General features: G+C 40.2%; 2 protein-coding genes and 1 non-coding gene across 17 annotated transcripts in view; all 3 read right to left on the minus strand.

Moving 5' to 3' along the window:
• The window catches only part of CHUK (conserved helix-loop-helix ubiquitous kinase), a 33,042-nt gene extending 32,030 nt beyond the window's left edge, over positions 1 to 1,012 (minus strand). The window contains exon 1 of one of the 8 annotated variants that reach the window (XR_002826015.1): positions 430 to 910. Coding sequence is in view for 6 of the 8 variants with exons in the window: in XM_023743221.1 (XP_023598989.1) it covers positions 430 to 534 (105 nt within the window). In the remaining 2 variants the exon portion in view is untranslated. Of the gene's footprint in view, positions 1 to 429 lie in introns of all 8 variants that reach the window. The other 7 variants (XR_002826014.1, XM_023743221.1, XM_023743220.1 and 4 more) reach the window with 7 other exon arrangements.
• A 1,890-nt stretch (positions 1,013 to 2,902) lies between these two features.
• The window catches only part of CWF19L1 (CWF19 like 1, cell cycle control (S. pombe)), a 26,064-nt gene continuing 988 nt past the window's right edge, over positions 2,903 to 27,978 (minus strand). For 2 of the 8 annotated variants that reach the window (XM_006101719.3, XM_014467105.2), the window contains exons 2-14: positions 25,632 to 25,716; positions 24,337 to 24,415; positions 23,728 to 23,829; positions 21,316 to 21,530; positions 19,118 to 19,236; positions 15,754 to 15,838; positions 14,267 to 14,407; positions 13,366 to 13,477; positions 12,124 to 12,203; positions 8,098 to 8,307; positions 7,153 to 7,272; positions 6,616 to 6,713; positions 2,903 to 3,337 (exon numbers count right to left, since the gene is read on the minus strand). In XM_006101719.3, coding sequence (XP_006101781.1) covers positions 3,193 to 3,337; positions 6,616 to 6,713; positions 7,153 to 7,272; positions 8,098 to 8,307; positions 12,124 to 12,203; positions 13,366 to 13,477; positions 14,267 to 14,407; positions 15,754 to 15,838; positions 19,118 to 19,236; positions 21,316 to 21,530; positions 23,728 to 23,829; positions 24,337 to 24,415; positions 25,632 to 25,716 — 1,591 coding nt within the window. In that variant the 3' untranslated portion in view covers positions 2,903 to 3,192. Of the gene's footprint in view, positions 3,338 to 6,615; positions 6,714 to 7,152; positions 7,273 to 8,097; positions 8,308 to 12,123; positions 12,204 to 13,365; positions 13,478 to 14,266; positions 14,408 to 15,753; positions 15,839 to 19,117; positions 19,237 to 21,315; positions 21,531 to 21,917; positions 22,087 to 23,727; positions 23,832 to 24,336; positions 24,416 to 25,631; positions 25,717 to 27,978 lie in introns of those variants that run through there. The other 6 variants (XM_014467104.2, XM_023743224.1, XM_023743226.1 and 3 more) reach the window with 6 other exon arrangements.
• Positions 7,475 to 7,622, minus strand: LOC111823036. The gene has a single exon (XR_002826026.1). It is a non-coding gene; the product is annotated as a small nucleolar RNA SNORA12 (small nucleolar RNA).

Here is a 27,978-nt window from a genome sequence, read left to right on the forward strand (position 1 = left end):
CCATCGAACGAACATAAGAGTACTCGTCTTCCTCCCCCTTCCTCCCCTCTCGATTTCTGATAAGCTGATTAATGAATACGAGGAAGCAGAAGAATGGCGGAGATGGGGCTAATTTATACACTCATCTTACCCCATTCGGATTAATTTTTTTTAATTGACAATATATTTACATTGATTACGTTGGAGTAAGGAATTCAATTTTTCTTTCCCTCACATCCTTTCCGACTGACTTATTTTTGCGCGGTGTGTCTGGATCACACACAAACACACACGCACACACACAAACACACACAAGCACACGCGCGCTCCCTGGCCCACAGTACTGCCCAAGGTCTCACCGACAATCTTTCACAAACTGACAGCCGCGGGGTTCCACAGACGCTCAGACAAACCCCCGCCGCCGCCGCTCCCTCGCGCGCCCCGCCTCACCCGGTGCTGGTAGAGGCAGACGTTTCCGAAACCGCCGGTGCCCAGCCGCTCCCGCATCTCCCAGGGCCCGCCCGCGCCCGGCCGCAGCCCCGGGGGCCGCTCCATGGGGCGGGAGGGCGAGCGGCCTCGGGTTCCACCGCTGTTCCAAGGCCGGTTCCGGGCCGCGGAGGCTCGCGCGTCTCTCTTCTCGCGATATCGACGCGTCACTTCCGGTAACTGCCACAGGGAAAGCCCCGCCCACGTTTTCCCCGGGAGCCGCCGCTACCTAGCGAGAGTGAAGGTGGGGAGGCAAGGAGGGCGCTTCGCAGCCGGTGAGTACCCCGGACATTTGCCTAGCGGAGAGAAACCACATTTTTTTTCCCAATCTCCAAAAGTGTAAGATCTCTCCAGGCCAGTCTGTCCGTCTTGGTCTGCTAACCTCCCATCGTCTCCACCCGTCTGCCCATCACCTTCACAGCTCTGCCGTCTATTCGGCAACCAGTCACCCGCTGAGCTGGCACTGGCCAAGGCCGTCAGTGATTTAAATATTGCGGAATCTGAAGAACTAGAAAGAATCCTGCGCCAACAGGCCCACTGATGCATTAGCCTTCATAGTTCACCTTTTTTAAAATTAAATGATTAATCATCTTCCATAGACTAGTCAGGCTCAGCTCTTCTGCTGGACTTCTATGCACTGTCCCAGGATATCCCCTGTAAACCCCAACGACTTAAGGATGTGATGCGGTTCCAGAGTAAAGAATGTTGCTTCTGACTTCGGGAGCTTTTCCCCAAACGCCTCACAGAGCTTGCTGTCAGGGTATGGGTTTGCCAGTGCCCTAGTTTCTCACGGTGGGGATTGTGTCATGCGTCATCCAGGGTGCAGAAGCAAGCTTCGGGAATACTGTTGGTGCAAGAGGAAGTGCTTCCAGTGGCGGATTGCTTTAGCATAAGGGAACCAGCTCCTCATTTTTGCTTTGAGTGGGTCATACACTCCCATAATTGGGGCATCTCCTTCATCACTTCAGGTATGAGAATCAGCATGGAATCAAATTCTCTGAAGAAATATATCAGTTGCGTTGAGTCTCCTTTGAGATCATGTACACTTGGACCGTCATTTGCACAGCTCGACCTATGAACTCAGTACTTGGAATTCCTACTAACACTTTGTGACACGCGGTTGTGCCCCCACAGATGTAACATGTAAGATGTTTAAAGGTGGGTACATTGTTGGCACCACAGTGTTTTGAAAGCACTGAATCTGCGTCTGGTAGAGCAAATGTGTCTCGTCACCAAAATCCTTCAATAGTGCAATCAGATTGTTGAGCATTGCATGATACAAAGCAAGTCGTGTTATAGTTCATCAGTAAAGTGTATGGTATTGCAAATTCTGGTTTCCCATGTGCTTGGTAGCCATGGAGCTGGAGTATCAGACTTGGAGGTGATTGCAAATGGCACCTCTAATACATACCTTAGAGCTGGGCACTCTGCACTGATGACCGTGATGTAGATTGTACTAATAGTATGAGGCCTTTGTTTGCTAGGTGCACAGCATATCTAGCACTGGAGTGTCCGATCTCCACAGGTGTGGCTGAAATCTAATTATCACTTGGAAGAGCCAGGGAGACATGCTGAGGACCTGAGGACTCTGATGATTGGACTGACCCTGATCTTTGCGGGTACCTGGTTTCCTATAGCTCACTCTTTGCACATCCCCATTCACATGGATATTGCATAGGTTTGTTTTTTTTTTTTAACTCCTGGGCTGATTGATGGGCTCCATAAATTCAAGTTTGCCCATCTGTTTTTTCATGCATAAAATGGAGGTAATAGTACCTACCTCACAGATATTTTGAGGATTAAATGAAATAGTGTCTAGGCAACAAGCACCCAATATATAGGAGCAATTCCTTTTCTTTTAGCTTTCAAGATAGGGCATTCTCCTGTAAAGTTTGTCTCTGCTCCTTCTCCATATACTTGTTGGGTCACTACTTCCAAGGTAGTCATCGTCAGCTTAGGACTGTATTCACTCTATCTTATTTTCATCCATTCTCATAATTTCACTTGTGGCCAATACCCTGATGAGCCCCAAAACCCTATGAGCAATCTAGATCTCCATGAGTTTATAACTATCCAACAGCACACCAAAACTCAACATATGTAAAGCAGAACTCTTCTTAAATCTGTTCCTTATCTTCCTAATTAGACTATAAATTCTGGGACAACAGAGACCATGTTAGGACATGGCTATACTCCTAGAGCTTAGAAAAATGCCTGGCACATAGGAGTTAAGTATTTGCTGAAAGACTGAATAAGCTTTTTTATATCAGTAACATGAATGCTATAAGAAAAATGGCAAAGGCCCTTTTGGGTCCCTTCTCCATCCTAAAATGCTCAAGGAGAAGCCACCTGTGAGATCCTGGGATAGCAGCTGGGCCTAAAGCCCTGATTCCTCCTATTAGACACACACCGATAACATAAAGATAAGGCACCTCCCAAGCATAGAAAAGTATCTGGATTTTATTTGATAATTTCAGTGTTTTTGAAAATATTGATAAACAAAAGCTGTACTTGGAGCTGGATGACAAACATGCTTTTTAACATAAAATTTTCATCATCAAATGACTTTTTCTGAAAAATATTCCATCTTAGGCCTCTTGCTGCAGACAAGTTCCATGGGAATGCACCAAAAAGAGGCAGGGAAACAGTCCCCATGGGAGACTAGTTTCTTTAAAACACAGGCTGCTACTACTTCCTGTGAAGTTCATAAAGTGCCTGTCCCTTTGCTTAGTCATCCAGAGTGAAGTCAAAGGGCTCAAAGTCTTTGCGGAAGCGGCGAGCCAGGGTCTCCTCCTCTTCCTTGCTGATCTGACACTGCCTCCAGTCAGACTTGTCAGGAATATTAAGGATGGCTTCACTTGCCAGGACCTCCCTGCAGAAAGAGCACAAAGAAGTCATAATAGAATCAATTTAACGCCCCCACCTTCCTCTCCTGCTGGAGAGCTTTCCTCAGCATCACCCAAAGAAGGCATGCAAATTCCTCTGACTTTACTCGTACCATTTTCTCTTGTCCTGAGTGCCATCTCTGCCATTCTATCAAAATCATACCCATTTTAAGTGACCAGCTCAGGTCCTACCTCATTCTTAAACCCTCAAATCCCATTTATTTCTCTGAACAACTTGGTACTACATTTATTGGTACTTAGAAAAACAACATGGCACAGGAGAATGAGGGCAGACCCTGGTGCCATAAATATCAGAGACAATTCCATTCCTAGTTCTGCCACTTGCTGTCTATGACTTGAACAAATGATTTCATCCCTGAATCTTGATGTTTTCACCTATGAAATGCAAAATAGGGGTTTTGTGAGGTACAGAGATAACACAATCAAAGCACCAAACTAGCTGTGATTATTACACCCTGTCTTAAACTCTAGTTTTGTCATCTGAATTAGACCATGAGTTTGCTAAGGGCATGGTGCAGAGTCAAGCACCTAGTACCATAACCCACTCTGACTTTATGCCTCCTTTTAGAGGACTCAAGCCTACATAGGCACAATAGCACAGGCTCCATAGAGCAAACAAACAAAAAACCCAAAACAACTTATGTTGGTTCTTAGAATTAAAAAATAACTACTTACAGATACATATACAAGCTAGCTTTTAATTGCCACTGCTTTATATATATTATTCATTTTGCTATATTAGAATAACTTTATTTGTGCATTTATATGGTTTATTTTTCACTTTAAAGCTACAGTAAATAGAAGAGCTGAAAACAAATCACATGAATCTTATAAAAGTCAAAGGACCTGAGCATAATTTCTACCTGCCTACGCAAACCTTAAACCTACTTCTCTTCATCTGTAAAATGAATATAGAACCAGCTTTATTGTATAACTAGTGGCCCGGTGCACAAATTTGTGCACACTGAAAGGAAATTAATTAGAAGAAATATTTTAATATTGCTATTCGCCCTTTCTCTATAATAGAAGTGTCAACCAAATTCACGATCCACAATGACAGATGGAAACACACCTGTGCAATTGGCGCCAGCAAGAGCTTTATATGTATCGCGCATGTGCAAGTCAACTTAGCCTTATATATAGAATAAACTTAATTAGACCTGCTTTCTGATTTAGCTAAAGTTCCAGTGGTTCTCAACCTTCTGGCCCTTTAAATACAGTTCCTCATGTTGTGACCCAACCATAAAATTATTTTCATTGCTACTTCATAACTGTAATGTTGCTACTGTTATGAATCGTAATGTAAATATCTGATATGCAGGATGGTCTTAGGCGACCCCTGTGAAAGGGTCGTTCGACCGCCAAAGGGGTGGCGACCCACAGGTGGAGAATCACTGAACTTTTTCCAGCCCAGTGAAGCACCCCAACTTCTCTTTCAGGAATTGTCAGCAACACAGCAGTAAATATCAACACGAACCAGATTATTATTGTAGATCACGCAGGGAGGACAAAGGGTAAAATATTTAACTGCAGCAGTGTTTGACTATATTCTGCTCAGTGAGAAAACCTGAAGTCATTTCAAGGTCCATCATTTCTTCTTTTCAGTTGGGTCAAGTTTCTAAGCTTTCTAAATCTCCATTTTCCAGCTAATGAAAAGAAAATAGGATTCCACCAAGTCTCCTATCTGCTTACTCCAGGACTTCTGTGAGGATCAAATGATATGAGATATGGGAAAATGCTTCACAGACATTTGGTTAAAGTGTAAAATGTTTCCACCTGGCTATAAAGCAAGTAGTGTTCCCGAGCTGAAGAAACTGCAAGGAGGCTAGTCGCTAGGGAGAGGAAGTGGGGTGTTGCTACGTGATGTCATTACCTGGATGGACACTTAGCATATTAGCCTTTTATATATATATAGATAGGGGGAATAACTATAAAATGCTATATAACTGTAAGTTAGCATTTTTAAAAATACTCAATACAACTACCATGAGCATAAAATTAGAAAATCTCTTTTGTAGGCTTATGTGCCTATATCTGCCATCATATGCCTATGTCACCACTGTCCACATATGCATCTGTTGCTGAGGCAACAGCAAAAAGATAATGTCAAATGTTTGAAGCTTTTAACATACTTGTTCATTTGTCAATTATCTTTTTGAAAATGTAGTCAATTACATTTACTGGACTTATCCAATGGTGGCAATCTCTTGGAAGCTTTGCAAATTAGACCAAGAGGGCTCAAGGTTGACTCAAAGCTCAGTTTTAACTAGGGAAGGAAAACAGCTGCAAATCACAGATACCAGCATCAGATAATCTGTACTTCACATTTTCGATTCCCCTCAATACTCTATATCTTCTGGTCAGCAAATTCCTGTCTTTAGTCTTTGTCTAATTCATTCCACTCCCTGTATGATTTTGCAGTCACGTTCTGCCTGATATGAGAAGAAATGAAGTCCCATCCCAACCTGCAGGACAGTACAGAATAATGAGGTTATTACCTCATATTTTGTGGTCCAACAGGCCTGGATTTTAACCTACCAGTGACCATGGACAAGTTACTAACCACTCTAGAGCCATGCTGTCCACTATAGGAGCCAGTACTCAAACACAGACATTTAAATTTTAATCCCAATTAATTTAAATTAAAAATTCAGTTCCTTAGTCACATTAGCCACATTTCAAGTGCTCAGTGGCCACTTGTGGCTAGTGATTACTGCATAGGACAGTGCAGTTTTATAGGGTATTTCCATTATGTAGAAAGTCTATTGGGTACTGCTCTAAAGCCTCATTTTCAATAGTAAACTGAGACGCCACTACCTACCTTACAGAATTGGGAAGATTAAATGAGACAATGCATGTAAAGTTCTAGGCACAATGCCTTTTACAGAGCATATTTTCAATTAATGGAGGGATTTATTCCCTCAGGCTAGAATTTTGACATTCCAAAGTTTATCCTCTAACTCTCTCTCAGTCTCAGCCTCAACCCTTTCATGAAGCCTTTTACCGATTAGACATGAGCTCACTGTCTCTCAATTTCTGAAATACATTGTTCCTAAGAACTTCATTACGGTACTTTTCACATTACTGTCATATATGTAAATATCTGACTTGCCCTAAGTCTATTACTTCCTTGGGGCAAGAATTCTTTCTTATTTGGCTTTTTATTTAACTGTTCATGCAGCCCACTACTTTGTTCAGAGTAGGTCTAGTAAAAATACATTTAAAATAAGAAAACTATACAAACCTTCCAAACTGCAAAGGAAAATTCTTTTTAATTCTGTGGAAAAGCTTCTCTCCTGTGTCAAGTTCAACATAAAAATATGCTGCTCCTGGCTGTGCAATCTAAAGAAAACAGAGTTGCATGAGGACATACAATAGTGCTTTAAAAATCGAAAACCTGGCTCATCTCTTCAAAGTTTTAATTTGGCATAGAATTCAGTCTAGAAGCACAAAGGATATAAGCAGCTATAGATCCCAAGCCACTCAGTGGAACTCGAGTTTAAAAAGCCAAACTGGCAGATATTGCAAGACCCTCCCAGTGGCACCCATCTTTCTAAGTTCCTGCCTTAGGAAGTTTCTCATTTCTTGTTTTTCCCAGGAAAGCACTGAGGCATTGCTGTAATGCCATCTTTGTCTCCAGTCTAATCAATACTCCAAGCTCTTTTTCCAAACTGTCACCTGTCTTTAACATTTTTGGAATGCCTGATGGTACCTCAGGCTCAGTGTGTCAGAAACCAGGTTTTTACTTCTCCCTGAACATCATCTTGCCCTCCTGTTTTACCTGCTTGATGTCAGAGTGCTCTGGGATTTCCAACAGCTCTATCTGCTGCTCCTGTGCCTGGGTAATGAAGGCGTCTTTAATGTCATCAGTAGCGCAGCGGCTGAGTGGCACAGGAATGACCTGGGTGGGGGTGGGGGTGGGGGTGGGGGCGGATAGGAAAAAGTCTTCATATGGGTCCCAGAGAGGTCATGCCTCCTGCAGTTCCTGAGAAATAGCAAATCCATCACAGGGGTGGAGAAACACCCCTCAGCAGAGATTTTCCTCAGGCCAGACAGGTCCATGTCAGCCTGTCTGTAAGGACTTAAACTTATGAGATAGCCTGCCATGTGGGAGCCAATCTCTGATGCGGGAAAGGCTAGAGAGAAATCTCTTTGTCATCAAGCCTTTCCCAGCTCCTATAGAATATATGTGGCAGAGTCAGGCCCATTTGAAAACTTAACAAATGTGCCAGAAAGAAAACCACCACAACTACAAACAAATTATCCATAACAATCTCCAAATGACTGAGCTGCTAGCCCCACAGGCTCTGAGACCGCTTCCTACCTCTGAACAGTCACTCACATTGGGCTTCACATAAAATACCTCATTTCTTCCAAACTCTACCTATCAAGGCCCACATTTTTCTTGGAACCTTCCTCAACTACCCATTCATTTTCTAAACAAGGTACTTACTGTCTGTGCAGTTCACTTATACTGACCATGCACTTCTCTGTGAACTCTCTGGAGTTATCACCAGAGGCTCTTTTAACCTTTTAAATGAACATTACCTAAATATCAATTTGAAAATTCATGTTAAAATTTTAAATATAAAATATTTACTTTTACATTGGAATCAAATATTTAAATATTAACCACAGTAATTATTAAAATTAACATTATTTAAATATTTATCAATATCTAGGCCCCCATTTGGTCGTTCCAAGTTCTTGGGCAGAGACCACCTACCTGTAGCTGGAGGTGATGGCTCTTATAATTTCTCTCAAATAGAATACATCGTTTCCCTCGACTCTTAAAAAACTTCCTCAGTGTAACCTTATACTTCTCCACCTCTTCCACCACCTCTGCTGAAAGCTCCACCACTGACTGGTAGTGTCCAATAGGCAAGATAAGGACATGATCATCAGATAAGCCTCCTTTGGCCAGAGCAAGGTAGCACTGAAGATGAAGCACACAGAAGCGAGAAATCAATACTGCATGTATGGTTCTTCAGGGAGAAAGCCTATACAGTACAAAGAGTGAGCCTGGGGGTGTGTGGGAAAAGAGCTCACAAGGCTATTAACAGAAATTCTCCAACTTTAAAAAATCTGATTTTAGAGATTACAACAATGTTTCCAAGTACCTGCTGGAGAATGAGATTAGATGCAACAAATTTCTATGCAAGTATCAAATGAATTGGGAGCAAATGAGCAGCACACAAACAGATTTTTGTCTTCAAACACACCAGCCATAAAGGACCAGAACAAACAGTTGGTTTTCCTTTCTAGGCTCCAAACTTAAAAAACAATTTTTCAGTTACTATTACCTTCAGCCACAGGAAGAGCCCACCCACTTCTGCTTTCAAAATGACCACTCTCCCCACAGTAACATCCATCCCACCGCAAACACACACCCAGGCTCACAAAAAGAGCTCAGGTGACATGATTAGCATCCAACGTCCTACAGCCTTAAGCTGCTGACTAACCTCTACAAAATGAAAGCAAACATATGACCTAATGGGTTGGAGGACGAATAAAAAACTTCAAAGTCAAGTGTATCCAAAAAAGTAGAAAACTATTGTCCCAACAATGGATGCTGGCAGCTAAAAAGCAACTAAAAGTATTTCTGTCAAAACCAAAACATGTAAGACCTCTCTACACTCATTCTGTGAAAGGAAAACAACACTGTGAATAGAGAAAAGCCGATGCATACCAATGCAGGCAAATGAAGGCACCAGAGCTTTAGAACAATCCAAAGTATACTTTTAGTGTGGTGGGTTCAAAGTTAAGGCTGAAGGTAGGAGTATTTATTTTTCATTTACACTGAGAAAGTCCAGTAGAATGACAATATAGGTAGTGGAAACAAACTAAAGTATGTATGATCATCCTTGATCTACTTGGAATAGAGAATTGAGTACATCTACAGTTAATTTTCCAGATTAAAGTTCATCAAAATCTCATTAGCACTAATGCATTTTCTTAATTTTTACAATAACTGTTTTTGGTTGTTTCTTTTTAAAGCTTACTCCAGAAGCCTGAATCTTCTAGACTTTTCTTTATATCAAAGGGTCACTGTCATAAATAGCAGATTTTATACTGTGATGTGCATTGAGGCTACGGAAGCTTTCTAGTTTACACTACCAACCCCCAATGCAGTACCTTCCAGTTCTTGTGAATAGTTTCACATTTGCCCAATCTCCTTCCTCCTTTTCAAACTCTCACCTTCTAATGTTCTATACTGAATTATCATCTCTAAATGTATCTCAAATGTATAAATAGGACCTAAATGAATGCTTCCCTCATAATAAAATGTATGGACTTTGAAGGAGTTATTTAGGACTTTTAGCAGCTTCCCCTCCTTTTACCAATTGTGGCCATGGGCCATTAGCATAGGTCAGTGGTCGGTAAACTGCGGCTCGCGAGCCACATACGGCTTCTTTGGCCCCTTGAGTGCGGCTCTTCCACAAAATACCGACTTCTGCGCATGGGCCATTAAGTTTCAATCGCACTGTACATGCGCGCCCGCACGTAGTATTTTGTGGAAGAGCCACACTCAAGGGGCCAAAGAGCCGCATGTGGCTCTCGAGCCACAGTTTGCCGGCCACTGGCATAGGTGTATGTATGTTCCTTGAGGAAGGCCTGGCAAAGACAGAGAAAGCCAGAGGGGGAAAGTAATGAAAGGAGATTATTGCAAACCCTTTGCCAGACACCAAAGGTCACCAGAGGTTCCCAAGAGGTTTCCACCAGACCAAGGACAGTACAGGTAAGACAGATTACTAGGTAGGTGCTAAAATCCTCATGTGGCCTCAGACTTGGGGTGCAGGGCCACAATCAAGACCTAGGATGCTTTTTGCCCCTTCTACCTTCAGGCCCAGATGAGAAACAAACAAGTTTCCTTGATTATCGCCTAGGTTCATGCCCTGGGCAGTAGAAAGGTGACTGGTAAGGGAAGGCCATTTCTTCCTGAGGCCTAGAGCAGCACTGGGTTAACATTACAAATCTCTTTTTCCCTGTATGCATTTTGAGCCTATCGAAGCCTCCAAAATAGAAAGGCAGTGTCAAGCCTGCCTTACCACTCAATGTATAAGGGAGAGAAGAATAACATAAACTAATCGAAAGAGGAAGGGCATTCTTGTAAAAAGCGAGAGCTTTTCAAGTTTGCTCTTCTTCTCACTGACAGGTTCATCCACAGGCTCCATGGTCCAATGTGTCACAGGCCTTGACCCCATCAGTGCTCCCCCTAGAGAAAGGAGCATTATTTATGCTAATAATAAAGACATAAAAATTAAATGTAAAAGACTGGGACTATTCAGTCTGAAACAACAAAGGCAGAAAAGAGATATGACTTAAAGTGTAAGATGAAATTGAGATTCTAGTCCGTCAGTCTATAGGAGGCCACAATAAAGGGCCCTCAGATTGTCAGGATAAGTTGAGGAAAAGATCACACTCAGAAACCAAAATTAGAATAAATCAATGAAAAACAGATGAAAGAATCTGTCTGCAGAAGCACCACACATTAAGAAATGGTTTGTAAATATTTCTTTCAGGAGCCTCAGGAAACAGCCAATTCTAATCATGCGTGACAAGGGTATAACTATTACCCTGAAAATAAGCTTTTTTCATTCAAAGCAGATGAAAGGGATAATGGTCTATATGGTTCCCAGTGAAATGAGGGTCAAAGACTAGTATTATTCAATACCTAATTGAGCCTTGCCCAAGAAAAAGTAGGGAAATGTGAAATAGGAGGAGACACATATACTTCATTAGCGTTTTCCACAGCCTAAGTAAAATCATCTTTAAGATGATAGTCTGATTCAGTACTCACCAAGAAACCTTATAATTATTACTAGGGATACCCATGCCAGGAATGTGGATATGGGGATTCTTGTCATTAGGAAGCTATCTCCTCTACTACTATACAACACTGAGAATTTATCGCTTTTTAGTAATATGGAATAAAAATAGAGTTTGAAAAGTATATAGGAGATCCATTCCTATTTATCAGAGAGGGAGGAAAGTGGGAGCAATCTTGTTCAATTGGCACTATAAAACCGCAAGAGAACTGCTATAATAAAAAAGACAGACAGTAACAAATGTTGGCAAGGATGTGAGAAAACAGGAACCCTTATATATTGCTGGTGGGAATCTAAGATGGTATAGTCATTTTGGAAAATAGTTTGGCAGTTTCTTAAAAGGTTAAATATAAATTCCATTCCTGGGTGTCTCTCCAAAAGAAATGAACACAAATGTCCACACATGCCTGCACATGTTCACAGCAGCATTATTCCTAATAGCCATAGAGTGCAAACAGCCCAAATATCAATCTATTAACAAGTATATAGACCACATGTAGTATATATCCATACAATAGGATACTATTTGAAAAGAAATACTGATCAATGCTACAACATGGATGAGCCTCAAGAATATTACGCTAAGAAGCCAGACACAAAGATCACATATTCTATGATTCCATTTGCATGAACTGTCCAGAAAAGGTACACCCATGGAAACAGAAAGTAGGCTAGTGTTTGGGGATGAGGGTGGAAAAGGGGATTAACTGTACTGAAAATAGGCATGTGGGATCTTACTGGAGTGATGGACATGTTCTAAAACTGTATTATGTGATGGTTGCACAACTTGGTAAGCTTACTAAAAAATGTTGAATTGTACACTTACAGTGGGTGAATTTTACAGTATGTTTATGGACTCAATAAAGTGATACAAAACAAACAGATGTCTCCTTCTCTGTAAAAGATCCATGAAAGTAACTTACATGTGTGCCAATGTTGACCACCAAATGCTTCTCCACTTCGGGGCTGGCGAGACAAAACCAGCAGGGTCCTAGAGGCTGAGCTTTATGTGGAAGAAAGCCGAATGTTACTGTGGTCCAAACACTCCAGCATATAACCACCCTTGTCTGATCTTTATATCCTGCAAAGACTGGTATTCAGCACTGCCACAATGGGCTGGGCCTGTTGTGCTCCCACTAGGACCACTACCCCATCACCACTATCAATGAAACTAAACCTCTATTAGAAAAATTCTGAATTTGTAACCATTCCACAGGTAGGTAATCCACAACTGATAACCACATATTGACTAAAGAAGCATGTGACTGGTAACAGGCTGCAATGAAAGAACACTGAACTGGGTGTCAGGAACCCCAATTTTAGCCCCAGCTTTGCCACTAGCTAGCCACATGACCCTGAGCACTAAGCTTTCCCAAGGTCAGCTTCTTCATCTTTGAAATGAGGGGGTGGATAAAAAGAATCTCACCTGGCCGGTATGGCTCAGTGGTTGAGCACTGACTCATGAACCAAGAGTTCACAGGTTCAATTCCCAGTCAGGGCACATGCCTGCTGGGAGCATGCAGGAAGGGGCCAATCATGTCTCTCATCAACGTTTCTATCTTTCTATCCCTCTCCCTTCCTCCCTCTAAAGCAGTGGTTCTCAACCTGTCGGTCGCGACCCCTTTAGCGGTTGAACGACCCTTTCACAGGGTCGCCTAAGACCATCCTGCATATCAGATATTTACATTACGATTCATAACAGTAGCAACATTACAGTTATGATGTAGCAACAAAAATAATTTTATGGTTGGGTCACAACATGAGGTATTTAAAAGGCCAGGTTGAGAACCACTGCCCTAAAATCAATAAAAACATACTTTAAAAAAATTTTAAAGCAATAAAAAAAGGATCTCAATGAAATAGCCTTAAAGTCTCTTTTATCATTTTGATTATCCTATTATTTTATGAACCTACATTAGTTTTTATAGGCTCTTTAGCTCACCTTTTACAGACATGAATGAAAGGAGCTGTTTCCATAGTTCTCATAGGAACAGTCTCAGACAGCCTCAGAGTCAGGCCATTTTTTCATTTTTATTATTGGTCTAATGACTCATTATACAATTTCCTTTGCCAGAAGAGGTTCTCTTAGTAATGCTGCTTCCCAAACAAGACCCAAAATAACAATTACTGCTCACAGAGGAGACCTCTGGAACTGAGGTACTTACGAGGTTTGCGAGGCTGCTTTGGGTGAGGAGACTTGCTATCTCTGCCTGTAGATGAACGCTTCCTTCCCTGTCTTTCATTTAAATCAAAGAAAAACTGACAGGCTGACTCTTCCTGGAATGGCCAAAGGTAGAAAAGTATATGTTATTTAACCTCTAGACAAGTGCCAACCGTTCACATACAAAGGAACATTCCTGCCATGTAATGTCTATCTTTTCTCCCAGCCCTTTCTGCCTATTCTAGAGAAGTGTCTGGACTCAGTCATATTTCTCAGCATTTATCCCAGCTGCCACCAAATCGCTTTGGAAAGGCAAGTTAAAGTCCAAGTTATAGAGCAATTCTTGCCTAAAACAACAATATGAACTCATCCAAATTCCTTTCCCTTTCTCTCTCAATGCAGTCCTACACTCCCCAGGTCAAAGAACTCTAATTGAGATTTAATTAAAAAGATAAGAAGGCTGCATAAAGAAAAAATGTCTGAGAAAGCATACTAATTTTCCTCATTTGATATTCCTTGCTGTAGTGAGGGGAAATTAATTTCAGGAGAGTTTGCTATTTAGAAATTTCTTCAGAGTCAATCTTATTTACCTACTAGCACTCATAAAATCACGAATTACTTTGCTACCAAGCAGTGGTTGGATCCTTGCCTGAAAAGTTAAGAATAGGTAATCAACTAGATTAAAAAAAAAAAGTTAAGCTCTGAAAAGTTAAGCTCAAACTACAATTAAGACAACAACAACACCGAGCTTACTTAAAAGCTAAAGCTTTCTAAACACCACCATGTTTTCCCAACAGGAAATGAAAATTTCAACTCTAAGGATTAAACTTATCTTATAAATTAAACTATAACACAAGTAAGGGGAAATCCTGCCCAGAAAATGCCACCTCTCAATCAGAACATACCTCAGGGGCAGGAATTTGCTTTCCTACGGATGCTTCCTTCCCACATTTCCTGTAAGGGTTTTCAGTGACATCTGGAGGCTGTTTTACCAGTTCTGCTGCATCCATCAGTTTCATGGGAACGATGCTGAATGCATAAAGATACTTTGGAGAAAAACAACATAACAACATTAAGGGAAATACTGTTTATCCAAATGTAGTCAATCTATTTTATTGTGAAGATTTCACAGAGGCTTCTGAAACTAAGTAAAATTCGAAAAGCAGCAATTGATCCATCTGTGGCTCAGAGAATACTTAGTAAATCAAATGCCAATTCAGCCCTAACCGGTTTGGCTCAGTGGATAGAGCGTCAGCCTGTGGAATCAAGGGTCCCAGGTTTGATTCCGGTCAAGGGCATGTACCTTGGTTGCAGGCACATACCCAGTAGGGAGTGTGCAGGAGGCAGCTGATCGATGTTTCTCTCTCATCAATGTTTCTAACTCTCTATCCGTCTCCCTTCCTCTCTGTAAAAAATCAATAAAATATATATTTTTTTTAAAAAAATGCCAATTCAGTGGTCTCTGCAGGGGCTAACCAAGGGCTGACAAGTAATGAGCAACAAGTCAAAGTCCCCGCCCTTACACAAAACAACCATCACTACAAAGCCCAGAAGGATTTGCTCCATAAACTTCGAAGACATATTGCTTCTGTCTCTAAGACCTGTATCTTTGTGTACTTCGTCAACAGAACCATGGCACTGCCATTCTTTTTTCTAATGAAAACTAAATTGGACAACTTAGTGTTCGCTCTGACATTACACAATTTCTGCATTATATATGCTGATACATTTTCTTAGTAGCAAAAAGGTAAATATTCATATGGATACCTAGAATTTCAGACTAATTGCTCAGTTATTGAGAACTTTAGATGAGATATGAATAGATGCCTAACCTCACTACTGATCACAGAAATCTAACTAATTAACAATGATACACCATCTTCATCTATCAGAATGGCAGAAACTAATAAAAATTAGGCACTACCCAGTGAGAATGTGGACAGAAAACAAAGTTATACACTGCTGGTGGGGGTGTAAATGGGAACAAAATTTTGAGATGAATTTAATAATGCCTCCCAAATTTAAAAAATGTGCATATTTTTTGACTGAAGTATGAGTTGCTTAGGGCTGAGGCTAACACATCCCTAAGAGTAAAACAATAGACTGAAAATACTATGAGTGATACTCAGGCTTTATAAGGCAGCAAAAAATTTTAGCTATCTAAACTTGGTAAGAATGCACTGGGCTTAAAAGCTTAAGATATTATGGAAAAGACAAAATATATATTCGCTTATCTTTTGCATGTACACGGTATATGGCATATTATAGTTACTGAGGTGCTGGGACAGTGCGATTGGGGAGGAGAGAAGACATGAATGCTAGACAGGGAAAGAGAAACATTTATCAGGTAGACAATGATTATTAACCTACCCATAAATACGAAAATCTTTACCTTTTTCTTTTCTGGATTTCCAACATTTGCCAGTGCTATGAACCTGGTGGCATGCTGTGCATTTTCCTGTAGAACAATGTGGTTTCTATAATATATTAGAGAGATGACAGGTTACCAAAAAACTTAAAATATGTAGACTCCATGGAGCCATGAAAAGAGTCCTAAGTTCATCACCACCAATAACATAACCTCACATGTTACCTGTCCATCTAATAGGATAATCACCCCTACCTCCCAGGGCTGTTGTTGGGGAAGAATAACATCACAAATCTAAAAAGCATAAAACTGCAACTTTTGGTTTTAAAAGAGTTGTCAAATTAGAAAAATGTTGATAATTGATAAAGCTAGGTGATGGGTACAGGAGGGTTCATTAAACTATTCTCTCTAGTGTAATAAAAAGCTAATAATGAAAATGAAAAGGAAATGAGTTTTAAGTGGAAAAAAACATGCTTCAAATAGTAATATATAGGATCATTTAATTTTCCTAGAAAAAATATAAAAACACATGAATGTTTATTTTTCATAGAAAAAATATGGGAATTGCATATACCAAAATTTTTTTTAGCTTTTCTATGTTTATAAGCATTTGCACTGAGCAATTTACTATTTTTAATTTTTTAAAAAGTTACGGCATTATACATATTTTTTATTTTTTAGTGAGTTAGTTGACCATTAATACAGATGCCAATCCTTAGAGTTCTTTACTTTCCTCATGCCTCAGAAATTTTCTGAATCTGTCAAAAAATGTAATTTTATTTTAAAAATCTAGTATAGCAGCCCTAGCTGGTTTGGCTCAGTGGACAGAGCGTTCGCCTGCGGACTGAAGGGTCCCGGGTTCGATTCCGTTCAAGAGCACATGCCCGGGTTGCAGGCTCAGTCCCCAGATGTGCAGGAGGCAGCCGATCAATGATTCTCTCTCATCATTGATGTTTCTCTCTCTCTCTCCCTCTCCCTTCCTCTCTGAAATCAATAAAAATGTATATTTTTTAAAAATCTATTATATCATCTATCTATATAAAACCCTAATATGCAAATCGACCTAACGGCAGAATGACCGGTCGCTATGGTGTGCATTGACCACCAGGGGGCAGATGCTCAGCCCAGGAGCTGCCCCCAGCCCGCAGGCCCCAACTGGCGGTGGCGGTGGGGGGCAGGGCCAGCGCCGCCTGCCAGGCCAGCCAAGGCAGGTGCAAGCAGGGCCCCCCGATTGCCCCACCAGTTGCCCCACAGGTCAGCCCTGATTGCCGGCCAGGCCTAGGAACCCTACCCATGCACGAATTTTGTGCACTGGGCCTCTAGTTTTATATAAATAAATCCATAAATACGTGTCATATTCACATTATTGAAAGAAATGAACCAAAATATAGTCTGTCTGCTACAACTTTTTTTTTAATAAATCCATTCATAATTGATAAATGGGAATGATGTCAGATTAAGGTGAAAGTCATGCTATTTCATATACAACTTTCTCCAACTATTTTAAATGATTATAACAAGTTTACTCATAATTAAGTGGAAGCTTTAAAAATACATGAAGACATTAAGAAATATCCTGAGAAATGTATTTTTTTTAGTGGAAGTAGTGCAGTGAGCTCAAAACTGCTAATACTTTCCACTGTTAAGCTATCCAGGTGTAGTTCGCAAAATAATGGCCCCCAAAGATGTCAATGTCCTAATCCAATAACCTGTGAATGTTAGCTTACACAGCAAAGGGAAATTAAGATGACAGATTTAATAACTTGCTAATCAACTGGCCTTAACATAGGAAGATGATTATGGATAAGCTGGGTAGACTCAACATAACCACAATGGTCCTTAACAGAAGAGGGAAGCAATATAGAGTCAGAGGGAAGTGGCTACTGAACCAGGTAAGAGTAGTAAGAAGGATTCAACCAGAGTGGCTGGCTTTAAGATGGATCAAAGGGGCCATGAACCAAGGAGTGTAGGTAGGTGGCCTCTAGAAGCTGAAAAAGGCAAGGAAACAGACTGCCCACTAGGGCCTCTAGAAACGAATACAGCTTGGTCAACACTTGATTTTAGCCCAAAGAGACCTGTGTCAAACTTCTGACCTATAAACTGTATGATAATAATTTGTATTGTTTTAAGCTATAAAGTTTGTGGTAATTTGTTATAGTAGCAATAGAAAACTAATACCACAGGCAAACTGCAAGTACACATAACAAAGTTGGGAAGATGTTTCCCTCATTACTTTAAAACAAAAATGATTGATGCAGCCCAGCCAGCATGACTCAGTGGTTGAGTGTCAACCTAGGAACCGGAAGGTCACATGTTCGATTCCTGGTCAGGGCACATGCCTGAGATGCAGGCTCGGTCCCCAGTAGAGGGAGTGCAGGAGGCAGCCAATCAGTGATTCTCTTACATCACTGATGTTTCTATCTCTCTCCCTTTCCCTTCCTCTCTGAAATAAATAAAAATATATTAAAAAATAAAAAATGATTGATGCAGAATGCTACCCCCGAATGGTGTTTTTAATCATAATAGCTCCTCAAAGGAGGAAGCATAAGACTCACAAGACAGGGATGCAAAGCATGGACTGACATAATTCTAGGTGCAAATGTTAGTGGAGATTTAGCTATATTAGTATTTGTATTATGATAATTATATGGGTTTTTGTTACAGCTCTGGTTAAAAAAATTAGTTTTATTAAGATTTAATTCAAATATTATATTATTTAAAGTATACAATTTAATAATTTTTAGTATATTCACAGAGCTATGCAACCATCACCACAATCTGGGGAAAAGGCAGGTTATTTTCTTCTTTTCACTCAGCTCTATTTTTTGAACTTTCAACAACATATATATTACTTTTGTGTAAAAAATTATTTTAATAAATTATTTTAGGGATTACCCATGCCTTATACAGTGAAGATGATTCAGAGTTAACTTTACTTAGCTCTAGGACTTATAAATCAATGGGCTTATTTTCTCTGCAATACATCCTTAAAAAATTCCACCTTTAAACTCAAACTAAAAGCATAAATAAATTGAAGCAAGTTCTTGATTCTCAAATTGAAATACTTCTAAAGTGATTATACTAAGATTAAGATTATACAAAGAGTACGGTTTGACCTGATCGAAATAGGAATTACTGTTACATCAAGCTATGATGATTACACAGCATTGTTACTTCAGACCCTCAGACCTTTAAAGGGCTCTATAAAGTGCAATCCCTTATTAGGAAACAAACTCAGAAAAGTTGAATACTTTGAGAGTCACTCATTCAGTGCCCAAGTAACTAAAAAACCCCAAGATGTAATAAGGCTGAAATGAACATGAGAAGTTAACACAAAAGATCCAAGGTAAATTCTTCAAAAAGTCAAAAAGAATGAAATGCTACTCACCGATATGGAAGCCTCTCGTAATAGGTCTTTTCCAGAGCAGCAAAATGATATCTTGGTTTCAAGCCTGTGGCAAGACTGGAGACCAAAGCAGAGCCACATTTTTTGGTATCCACTTCTCCCTAGTAAACAGAAACTCAGTCATCTTAACAGACCTAAGAGTAACCAAGAAATGCAAAGAAATAACAAGACACTTTGAAATTTGTATGTGGATACAAATGTGGGCAGTAGAATTTGCATAGTAAATTCTATGCTATGGAAGTCAAAGAAATCTCAAACATAAAAATGGAACTGGGTTACTATGAATGCAGAAATAGAAACAACTGTTGGGAGCCAGAGGTTAAAAAGCAAGTTCTCCATGCTAATACCCAAAACAGGGTTATTAAACCTCTTAAAATATTTTTGGGGCCCTGGCCAATGTGGTTCAGTGGGTAGAGCATCAGCCCATAGACTGAACGGTCAGGGTTCAATTTCTAGTCAAGGGCACATATCTTGGTGGTAGGCTCGATCCCTGGCCTGGGTCAGGGTGTGCGGGTGGCAACCAATCAATGTTTGTTTCTCTCTCTCCCCCTCATTTCTCCCCTCCACTCTCTCTAAAAGTCAATGGAAAAATATCCTCAAGAGAGGATTAAAAACAAAAAATCTTTCTTGGAACGTAAGCTCTCTGTCTGAAGCCCACTATACTTCTATAATTTGCTTTATTGTGCACCTATAGTTATGACAATGCAGATAGTCAATGCACAAAATAGAACTAAAGCTAGCTTTCAGAGTCCCTAGAACCTACAGAATACTTGGGAGGAAATATTCAAGGACTTCATCATATAAGCATGCAATCCTTTATTTTGCTTCAGTTAAGGAAGGTGTAGTTTGTGGACGAGCACATCATGCCATTGTTATAAAGTCTGCCAAAAGTTAGGGTCGTTCCCAGAAAATCCCTAGCTTCAATTAACAACAAATTATGTGATCTCTCATCCATAATGTAAAGATATTAGCTGGAAATCAATTACCAAAGTTAATTTTCCACTAAGTAAAGCAAGAACTCCTTTTTGTTTTATGTTTGGGTCCTTCAGGTTTCTACTGAAGGGAATTGGCCTTGAGGTTAGTTGTGGTATCTTAGAGACTGGTTCCCTATAAGTATCTTGTATGGTTATTTATAAACTTGAATCAAAATCTTTTTTAGCACCCCAAAAATGAAGGAGCCTCTTTCTTCTCCTTCCTTACAGAACATAACACGTGTCTTTCTCCCTTCTATCATCAGCTTAATAGTCCTCTGGGTCCTCCCTAGCTTCGCTGTATCTTCTCTATACTGCAATCAGCACTGCCCCTTGAATTCCAGGTGAAGAATAACCCTGGATTTGTGGAAGGGGAAGAGAGCATTGTCCTTTTGCCTTTCAGCATCCTTGCTGACAATGCCTGGTATCTTGTTGGCCTTTTTGGTCAGACACATTGTGCTAAAGCGGCAGAGAGTGCTCTACAAGACCCTTTTCTGGATCATTTCCCTTCACTGAAGCTCAGCTGATGATTTCTGTCCTCACACACAACCTTCCAGGTCTTCCTTAGGCTGATTTCCACCAATATAATATTTCCCGGTAGCTGTCATTCACCAACCTGATGTACACACTCTTTTAGATTGCTTACAAAAATGCTATGGTGAGCTCCAGTGCATCCCAACATTAAAGCTTTCACATAAAATAAAATAACATTTTTAAAAAGCTTTCACTTGAGATAAGTACCAAGTTTTCAACATCTTTTCCTAACTTTAGGTCTTTAGATCACTACCTTTGATCCCATAATGATTCCATCTAAAAAAAAATATTTTGATAGCCAAAAAGCTATAACCTGGAATGGAAGGGAAGAAAATACAACTATTGAGCTGCCACTTGTTATAAATCTTTTCACTGAAAATTAGTGAACCCTCAAAACATATTAAGAGGAAGCTTGAAAGAGGGCACCTGAAACAGAGAATATAATTTAAAGAACCATTCATTTATAATTAAGATTTCAGCAATCTCAACTGTGAATCAAACTTTCATAAGATCGACTTTTGCTTTGGTCAATTAATATAGCTTTAAGTATCCTGAAAAAATTCACAAAAAAATTAAGAGTTATATTAAGAATTAAAACACTTAATATAAAGAGCAGAAAAAGCCCAAATTAAGCCATTTGCTTTTAGAAATTCCAACTGAACAAGCACTACTCACAGAAGAATTCCCAAAGTTCCCCACATACTTGGGCCATGGGGATGTGAGCAGGATATCAACACCCTTAAACTGAGGGGTCGAACACAGCATTGTTCTCAGGGAAGAGACATCCTTGGGACTAAAACTGTAACCTGGGACTGGCTCATTCAAGGACTCTGTCCCACTGAGGTACACAATCTGCAGCCCCGAGGTTCCAGTGAAGACACCTTTCCGCCCTGGGTTCAAAGAAAAATGGACAAGTTTTAGTCAAAACTGCAAAATGAAATGTCATCATAGGGATAAATCTCTCCCCACGCCACGATTCTGCTACCTCCCTGCCTTCCATGTCTACTGTAAAGCCCCAGAGGCCCTTCTGGCTGCTGGGTCTCAGTGTCGGATGGCTACAAGGTACTCCTGTTCAGTAAGAGCAGCTGCTGAAGCCCACTGGTCAGTCTGTTTACCCAGGTGCTAATGAAAAAAGGTGGGAAGCAAAAGGCTTCCTGCCTTCTAGAGGAGACTCTGCATAGATTAAAAGAGAGCCAGACACCTGGACATAATGAGAGGTGATGAAAAGAAAAAGATATCTGCAGTTCTGAGGAAGGTATAGTCTAGAATAGATGTACTCTTCATGCAGGCAGCAGCTGCCAATTGAAGGAAAACGTTTCAAAAGAGTAGCTATTTGGGAAAAATTGGCAACTCTTCTAAATTTATTCCTTGGTTGTGCCTTCAAGACCTTGCTCCATCAGTTTTCACCTTCCTTTCATCTACTAAGTCTCTTCTTCTCAAATGGCTCTTTCCATTTAGGAAATAGAATATTAAACATACTAATGAATATACATACTTATAAAGGCACATACTAATTAATAAACACACTAACTGATAAAGAAACCTTTTCCTCTTCATTTTCACATTTTTCAAAAGAATAGTCCGTCCTAAGTGCTTTACCTCTTAATTAGCTGCTTAACCGACTGCAATCTAGTTCCCCTCTCCCACCATTCTCTTAAAGGTCACTAATCACCAATCGTCTCTACTCCTGAAACTATTCTCTCTTCACTTTATGAAAGATACTATCTTTACCTCTCCCAACACACCTGTAATTACTTTCACCTCTGTCTGCCTGCCTTCTAAGTGAAGATATATGACCACAAGAAACTATCATCGGCCTGCTTCCCTTCTCATATTTCTTAACAATTTGATCCTCTTCTCAGCTTTATTTCTCATCTTTGTGGGACCAGCTCCCCAAAACCTATACTCTCCAACACTGACCTCATTTATAAACTCTGGAAAGATTACATCCCACTATAAGTTGGATGTTCTGCCAGCACTTCAAGCTCAGTATCACGTGTTCACTATTAAGTTCATTGTTTGCTCCTCCTACTGGATCTCAAAAATTCTCTTTCACAGAAATAACCTAAATTCCTCAGCTGTTCTTTCCACTCTTGGCACTAACTTCATATGGTAAAATGGCTGTCATAAATATCTACAGCAGTGGTCTTAATCCAAATCTAATAGCTACAGTGAGAATTGCCATAAGTCAGGCCCAAAGTAAGAGCTACAACAAAAGGATCTCAAAATGTATTTCTCACATGGTGGTTAAAAACAACAAATAAAAATCTGTCCCTCAATTTTCTGCCTAAAAGAATCTCATGATTGAAACAAGATGAGCTTGCTTACAAGACGGTCATAGTTAGATGTAGGGAATCAAATAAAGGCCAAATGGATTATGGTGGGGAGGGAGAAGGGCATTTACAACGAAGAAAATGTAGAAGAGAAATGAGAGACCAAGAAAGAGGAAATCTGAAGAGCAGTGGAGCTATTTTAGAGGGAAAAATGAGCTGAATGATCCAAGAGGCTGTGGACTTACAACAAGTGAAGAGAAAACAAAATAGCCAGACACTGAAAAGCCACTAAATGAGATGCAGGGGGGTAGGGAGGAAACAACTTTAAGAGTGGACCTGGAACCAGAAAAAGGACAAAGGAAGTGAAAAACCCAAGGATCGGCACTAAAAGCTTCAGTTTCAAAAAGCTCAGTGAGACCTAGAGCTATAGCTATAAGAAATCTATGAAGTAAGCTGTATGTTATATGGTGAGACCACATACATGGATTATTTTAAACATAATTTATACTTTACTCTCTATATACATAGTCAAGTAATTTATTCCTCTGTTTGGCTGAAAGAGTACAAATCTTGTGGGAACACAAGATTTGAGGGAGGTGGAACAAACCACAAAGGTCTGAACTAGATAATACCCTTACCTCTCCCAACATTCCTGTAATTATTATAGTCTTAGTCTTAAGGGTATAGACAAAGAATTTGGGAAAGAACACCCCTGACCCCCATTCTGTCAGGCAGTAATAGCACAAGAATCTAGCCACAAATTTCCTAGGAGACTTTATTATGTTCACTACAAACACAAAAAATATCAACTTACCCAGATAAGTAATGTTCTCAGCTAATTCACAGCCATCAGCATCTTGGAAATATTTTACTGCTTCCTGGTTATTGGCACCTAGCACATATGTCTGAATAGGAGCTAGTGAGAGAAACAGACATGTCACGGCAGAGTTACCAGGTCTGCTCTGGAACTTGAGCAATGCTTCCACACAGGAAAAATAATCATAGCAAAAGTAAAGAGTCTGCAATCCTACATGTGGAATATGATCACCAGTTAGCATATCCTACACCCAACCTTGAGGCCTGATTATTAAATGGTATCACTAGGATGATGAAGTGAAATCTTAAAGAGGATGGTCAATGTATAATTGGGAAAAAATAGTCCCTAAAAAGCTTAAAAAACACACATACTGATACTGGAAAAAGGAAAGAACACATATGATTTCATTTATTCAATTCTTGCCTACTTGAAAAGAATGATTTTTCTGGAACTAATTCCAACCAAATTCAAAATGTGAATCAGCTCAATGCAGAGCTCAAAGGGAAATTCTTAAATAACTAACATTTGTGAAAACAACCCAAAAGAGACTGTATAGTCTTAAAAGTTTGTTAGAAATCATTTGATAAATAAAAAGAATTTCTATACCTTTTTTGGTGCCAGTTTTATACTCCTCCCATTCAGCATCTGGAGTGGAGCCAAAGAAATTTCCTACACACAACAGCAGCTAAAATGAGTTTTTTAAACAGATATGAGTTTTTTTATATCAAATGGCACATAATTGATAGTAACATTACTCAGCTAATTATCCTAAGTAATGGTCTCAAACCAGGTTTTTTTCCTTAATCAACTTGCAGAATTTCAATACATAATTGTTTAGTAACAGTTGTATAAATTACTACATTTTGTCTTACTGTCAAATTCAAGTTGGGAATGGGGAAGAGGGGGTCCAGAGAAAGATGGAGAAATCAACCTTGAAGAATCCTCTGTGAAAAGTAAAACTTTAAATATTAGATACTGCCCTAACCGGTTTGGCTCAGTGGATAGAGCGCCGGCCTGCGGACTGAAGGGTCCCAGGTTCGATGCTGGTCAAGGGCATGTACCTTGGTTGCGGGCACATCCCCAGTAGGAGGTGTGCAGGAGGCAGCTGGTCGATGTTTCTCTCTCATCGATATTTCTAACTCTCTATCCCTCTCCCTTCCTCTCTGTAAAAAATCAATAAAATATATTTTTAAATAAATAAATAAATAAATAAATATTAGATACCTTGAGAAATACAGGGCATAAAAAACACATGTGCTGCCTGTTGTCTTTACTCGGCCTTTAACCCAATCAGCATATAATCCCCAAACCTAGAATACTCTCCTGTACTCTAGGAGTTTACAGTCTAGTTGGCAACCACACATAACATTTAAGGCTCTTGGTGTGTGAAGCACTTGCTCATGTTATCTGACTTAATCTACACCATATACTCATGAAATACATCTGTGCTTCCCAACCCAGTGGTCAGAATTACTTAGGTGCGGGGGAGGAATGTATAGGGGGGGTAAATGGAGATGGATGGAGACCTCACTTGGGGTGGTGAACACACAATACAGTGCACAGATGATGTGTTGTGGAATTGTATACCTGAAACCTGTATAATTCTGTTAATAAATTCAATAAAAAGGAAAAAAGAATTATTTAGGGATGTTCTGCTAGTCTGTTTTCACATTTGTGTACATTAATAAAGTAACGAGATTGAAATTTTAAAAGTATAAAAAGGTAAACAGGTCTCCTTCCCCCACTGCTCTGCAGCTACTAAGTTCCTATGCTCACAAAAGGTACCCAATCTAACAAACAAAAAAAGGAGCATGTGTTAAATCAAGAAATGAATAAAGGAGCCCAAACTTTATTTTTGTATGTTGACAGTAAAATTAAATCAGAAAAAGGAAACATCTTACGTCAAAGTTTCCACTTTTCTTCTGAATTGCTCGAACTCTATTGAATAAAACATCAAACTTTCCTTCAACATCTCCACAAGCCAAGCTGCAAACAAGAGATAAACATTAAGGCAATTCAGGAAACATGAACAGGTCTGCCAGGTCTTCCTGGATCACGCAGACATGTGATCACGTCTTCCTGAGGCTACCTGACAGGTTCAGTGCATGTGAAATATTACTGACCAGGGGCAACTTCACCCGTCTCACCAACACCTTCAGCTCACCCTACCTAACGTTTACCTCATCTTTTCCTCCAAAACTGAACCAGCTTCTCCTCACTTCCCAAATATTGTGGATCGGTCATTCACCAACCTGGTCACTAAGAATCAAAAATCTACCCTCCAATCCCCAAGTGACATCAATCCCTTTTTCAAAACATCTTGCACATCCATCCTGTCCTTTTTATTTCCATTGTCATTGTCTTAGTCCAGAGCTTCAATCGTCCATTCAATAAATACATACTGAACACCTATAATATGCTAAATGCAATAGACCAAGTCCTATGCTAAGAATGTATTAGGAGTACAAAGAGGGGTAAGACAGTTCAAACCTCAGAGTTTACAATCAGGGAAGGGACGATACTGTCGTAGTCATAAATGTATACAGGGTGGATCAAAAGTAGGCTTACAGTTGTCTGTATGAAAACTACAATAATTAATAAATAACAATACAAAAATAAACTGTGTTTCACGTACTCACAACTGTAAACCTACATTTGTCTCAGCCTGTATAAAAAGGGCTTCAACAGCCCTGGCTGGTGTGACTCAGTTGGTTGGAGCATCATCAAATACACCAAAAGGTAGCAGGTTCGATTCCCAGTCAGGGCACATACCCAGGTTGGGGGTTCAATCCTGGGTCGGGATGTGTGCAGAAGGCAACCGTTTGATGTTTATCTCTCACATTGATATTTCTATCTCTCTCTAAATATCTATAGAAATGTATCCTTGGGTGAGGAATGAATAAAGGGGGGAGACTACAATAGGAGGTATGTGTAAAGTGCTATGGGGCAGGGAGGTAGAAAGTGGCAAGAGCTTAAGGTTCGTAAGGCAGACTGGCCCTAAGTTGTGAACTAACTTGTCCTATCATATCATTTCTGAATTTTTATAATTCTGATTTACATGGTTTTCCCACTTCTCGTATTTTATGAATGTCTTAACGTATCTTGAAATATATTTCTTATTGTTTTGCCATTATCTCTTTCTGGTGTGTTTTTACTGTCCACATCACCGAACATTTTCAAGCTGGGTAGAGACATAAGCATATCTGTTTTAGAAAGATCCTTTCAGTAACAGAGTGAAAGATGGTCTGGAGAAAACTATCAGTGTAAAGGGCAATGTCAAATGAAGATGGGGAAGAGAGAAACAGATGGGAAATTTAGAATTCTGAGGACCGAAACACAATCTGAAGTGAAGTAGCATGGGAAATGGGGGAGAAGGAAGAATGGAGGACAGCTGTAAGGCTGAGCCACTGAGAGTCCTGTGATATGGATACAAAGTAGAGAACACCCTTACATTTCTTCTAATGCCGGATCTTCTTCCTATCCATCCTACAAAAAGCCAACAATGTTCTTTCCTTGAAAACATGAAGAGAACTCCACTGCGTGGAGCCACAGCCTTCCACACGTCCCTCATCTCTCTTCCTAGAGACTTCTCCAAGTGTCCCTAACTGAAACCTTCCCGACTGTCAGTCTGATCACTCTCTCCCTCTGCCATTCCCTGGGGTCGTTAGTTCTCCTAATAGGCCCACCCTAGCCATCCTGGGTCTGAATTTTTCTCACGCTTCAGATCCTGGCACATCTCTAAAGTCTTCCCGACCAGGTCAGAAAGTCACTCTCAAAACTTCGGAAAACCCAAAGCAAGCTCTGCAATAACCTATTAAGCATCTTTACCTTCTGAGCAGCACCTCCTCTAGGGAGCCCCCTGGTCCCTATCAGTTACCAATTCTTGGTGCTCCCACAGGATCCCGCACTTCCTCTACCATAGAAGTCACATGGAATTACAGTTATTTCTGGGACAGCCGTGGTTCAGCTTGTACATCACAGGACACCTCAAAATTCACTGTCTCCTCGTGTGAGCCCTTTTCCAGTGTCTCCTAGCCCATTGAAGAAAAAAAAAATCTAGGACCCCAACAGTGCTGACTCCTTCTTACAACCAAAGCATCTCCAAACCCGGTTCTTCGTCTCCTCAATAAGCCCCGAATCCCTGCACTCTGCTCCCGCCCTCGCTGTCTAATCCTAGCTGCGCCCTCTACTTTGGCTCTCATTTGTTCTCCGCGTAGCAACGGGAATCACCCTCCAAAATGAAAATCT

The sequence above is a fragment of the Myotis lucifugus genome, unplaced genomic scaffold (assembly GCF_000147115.1).
Source record: "Myotis lucifugus unplaced genomic scaffold, Myoluc2.0 scaffold_381, whole genome shotgun sequence".
Taxonomy (NCBI): Eukaryota; Metazoa; Chordata; class Mammalia; order Chiroptera; family Vespertilionidae; genus Myotis; species Myotis lucifugus.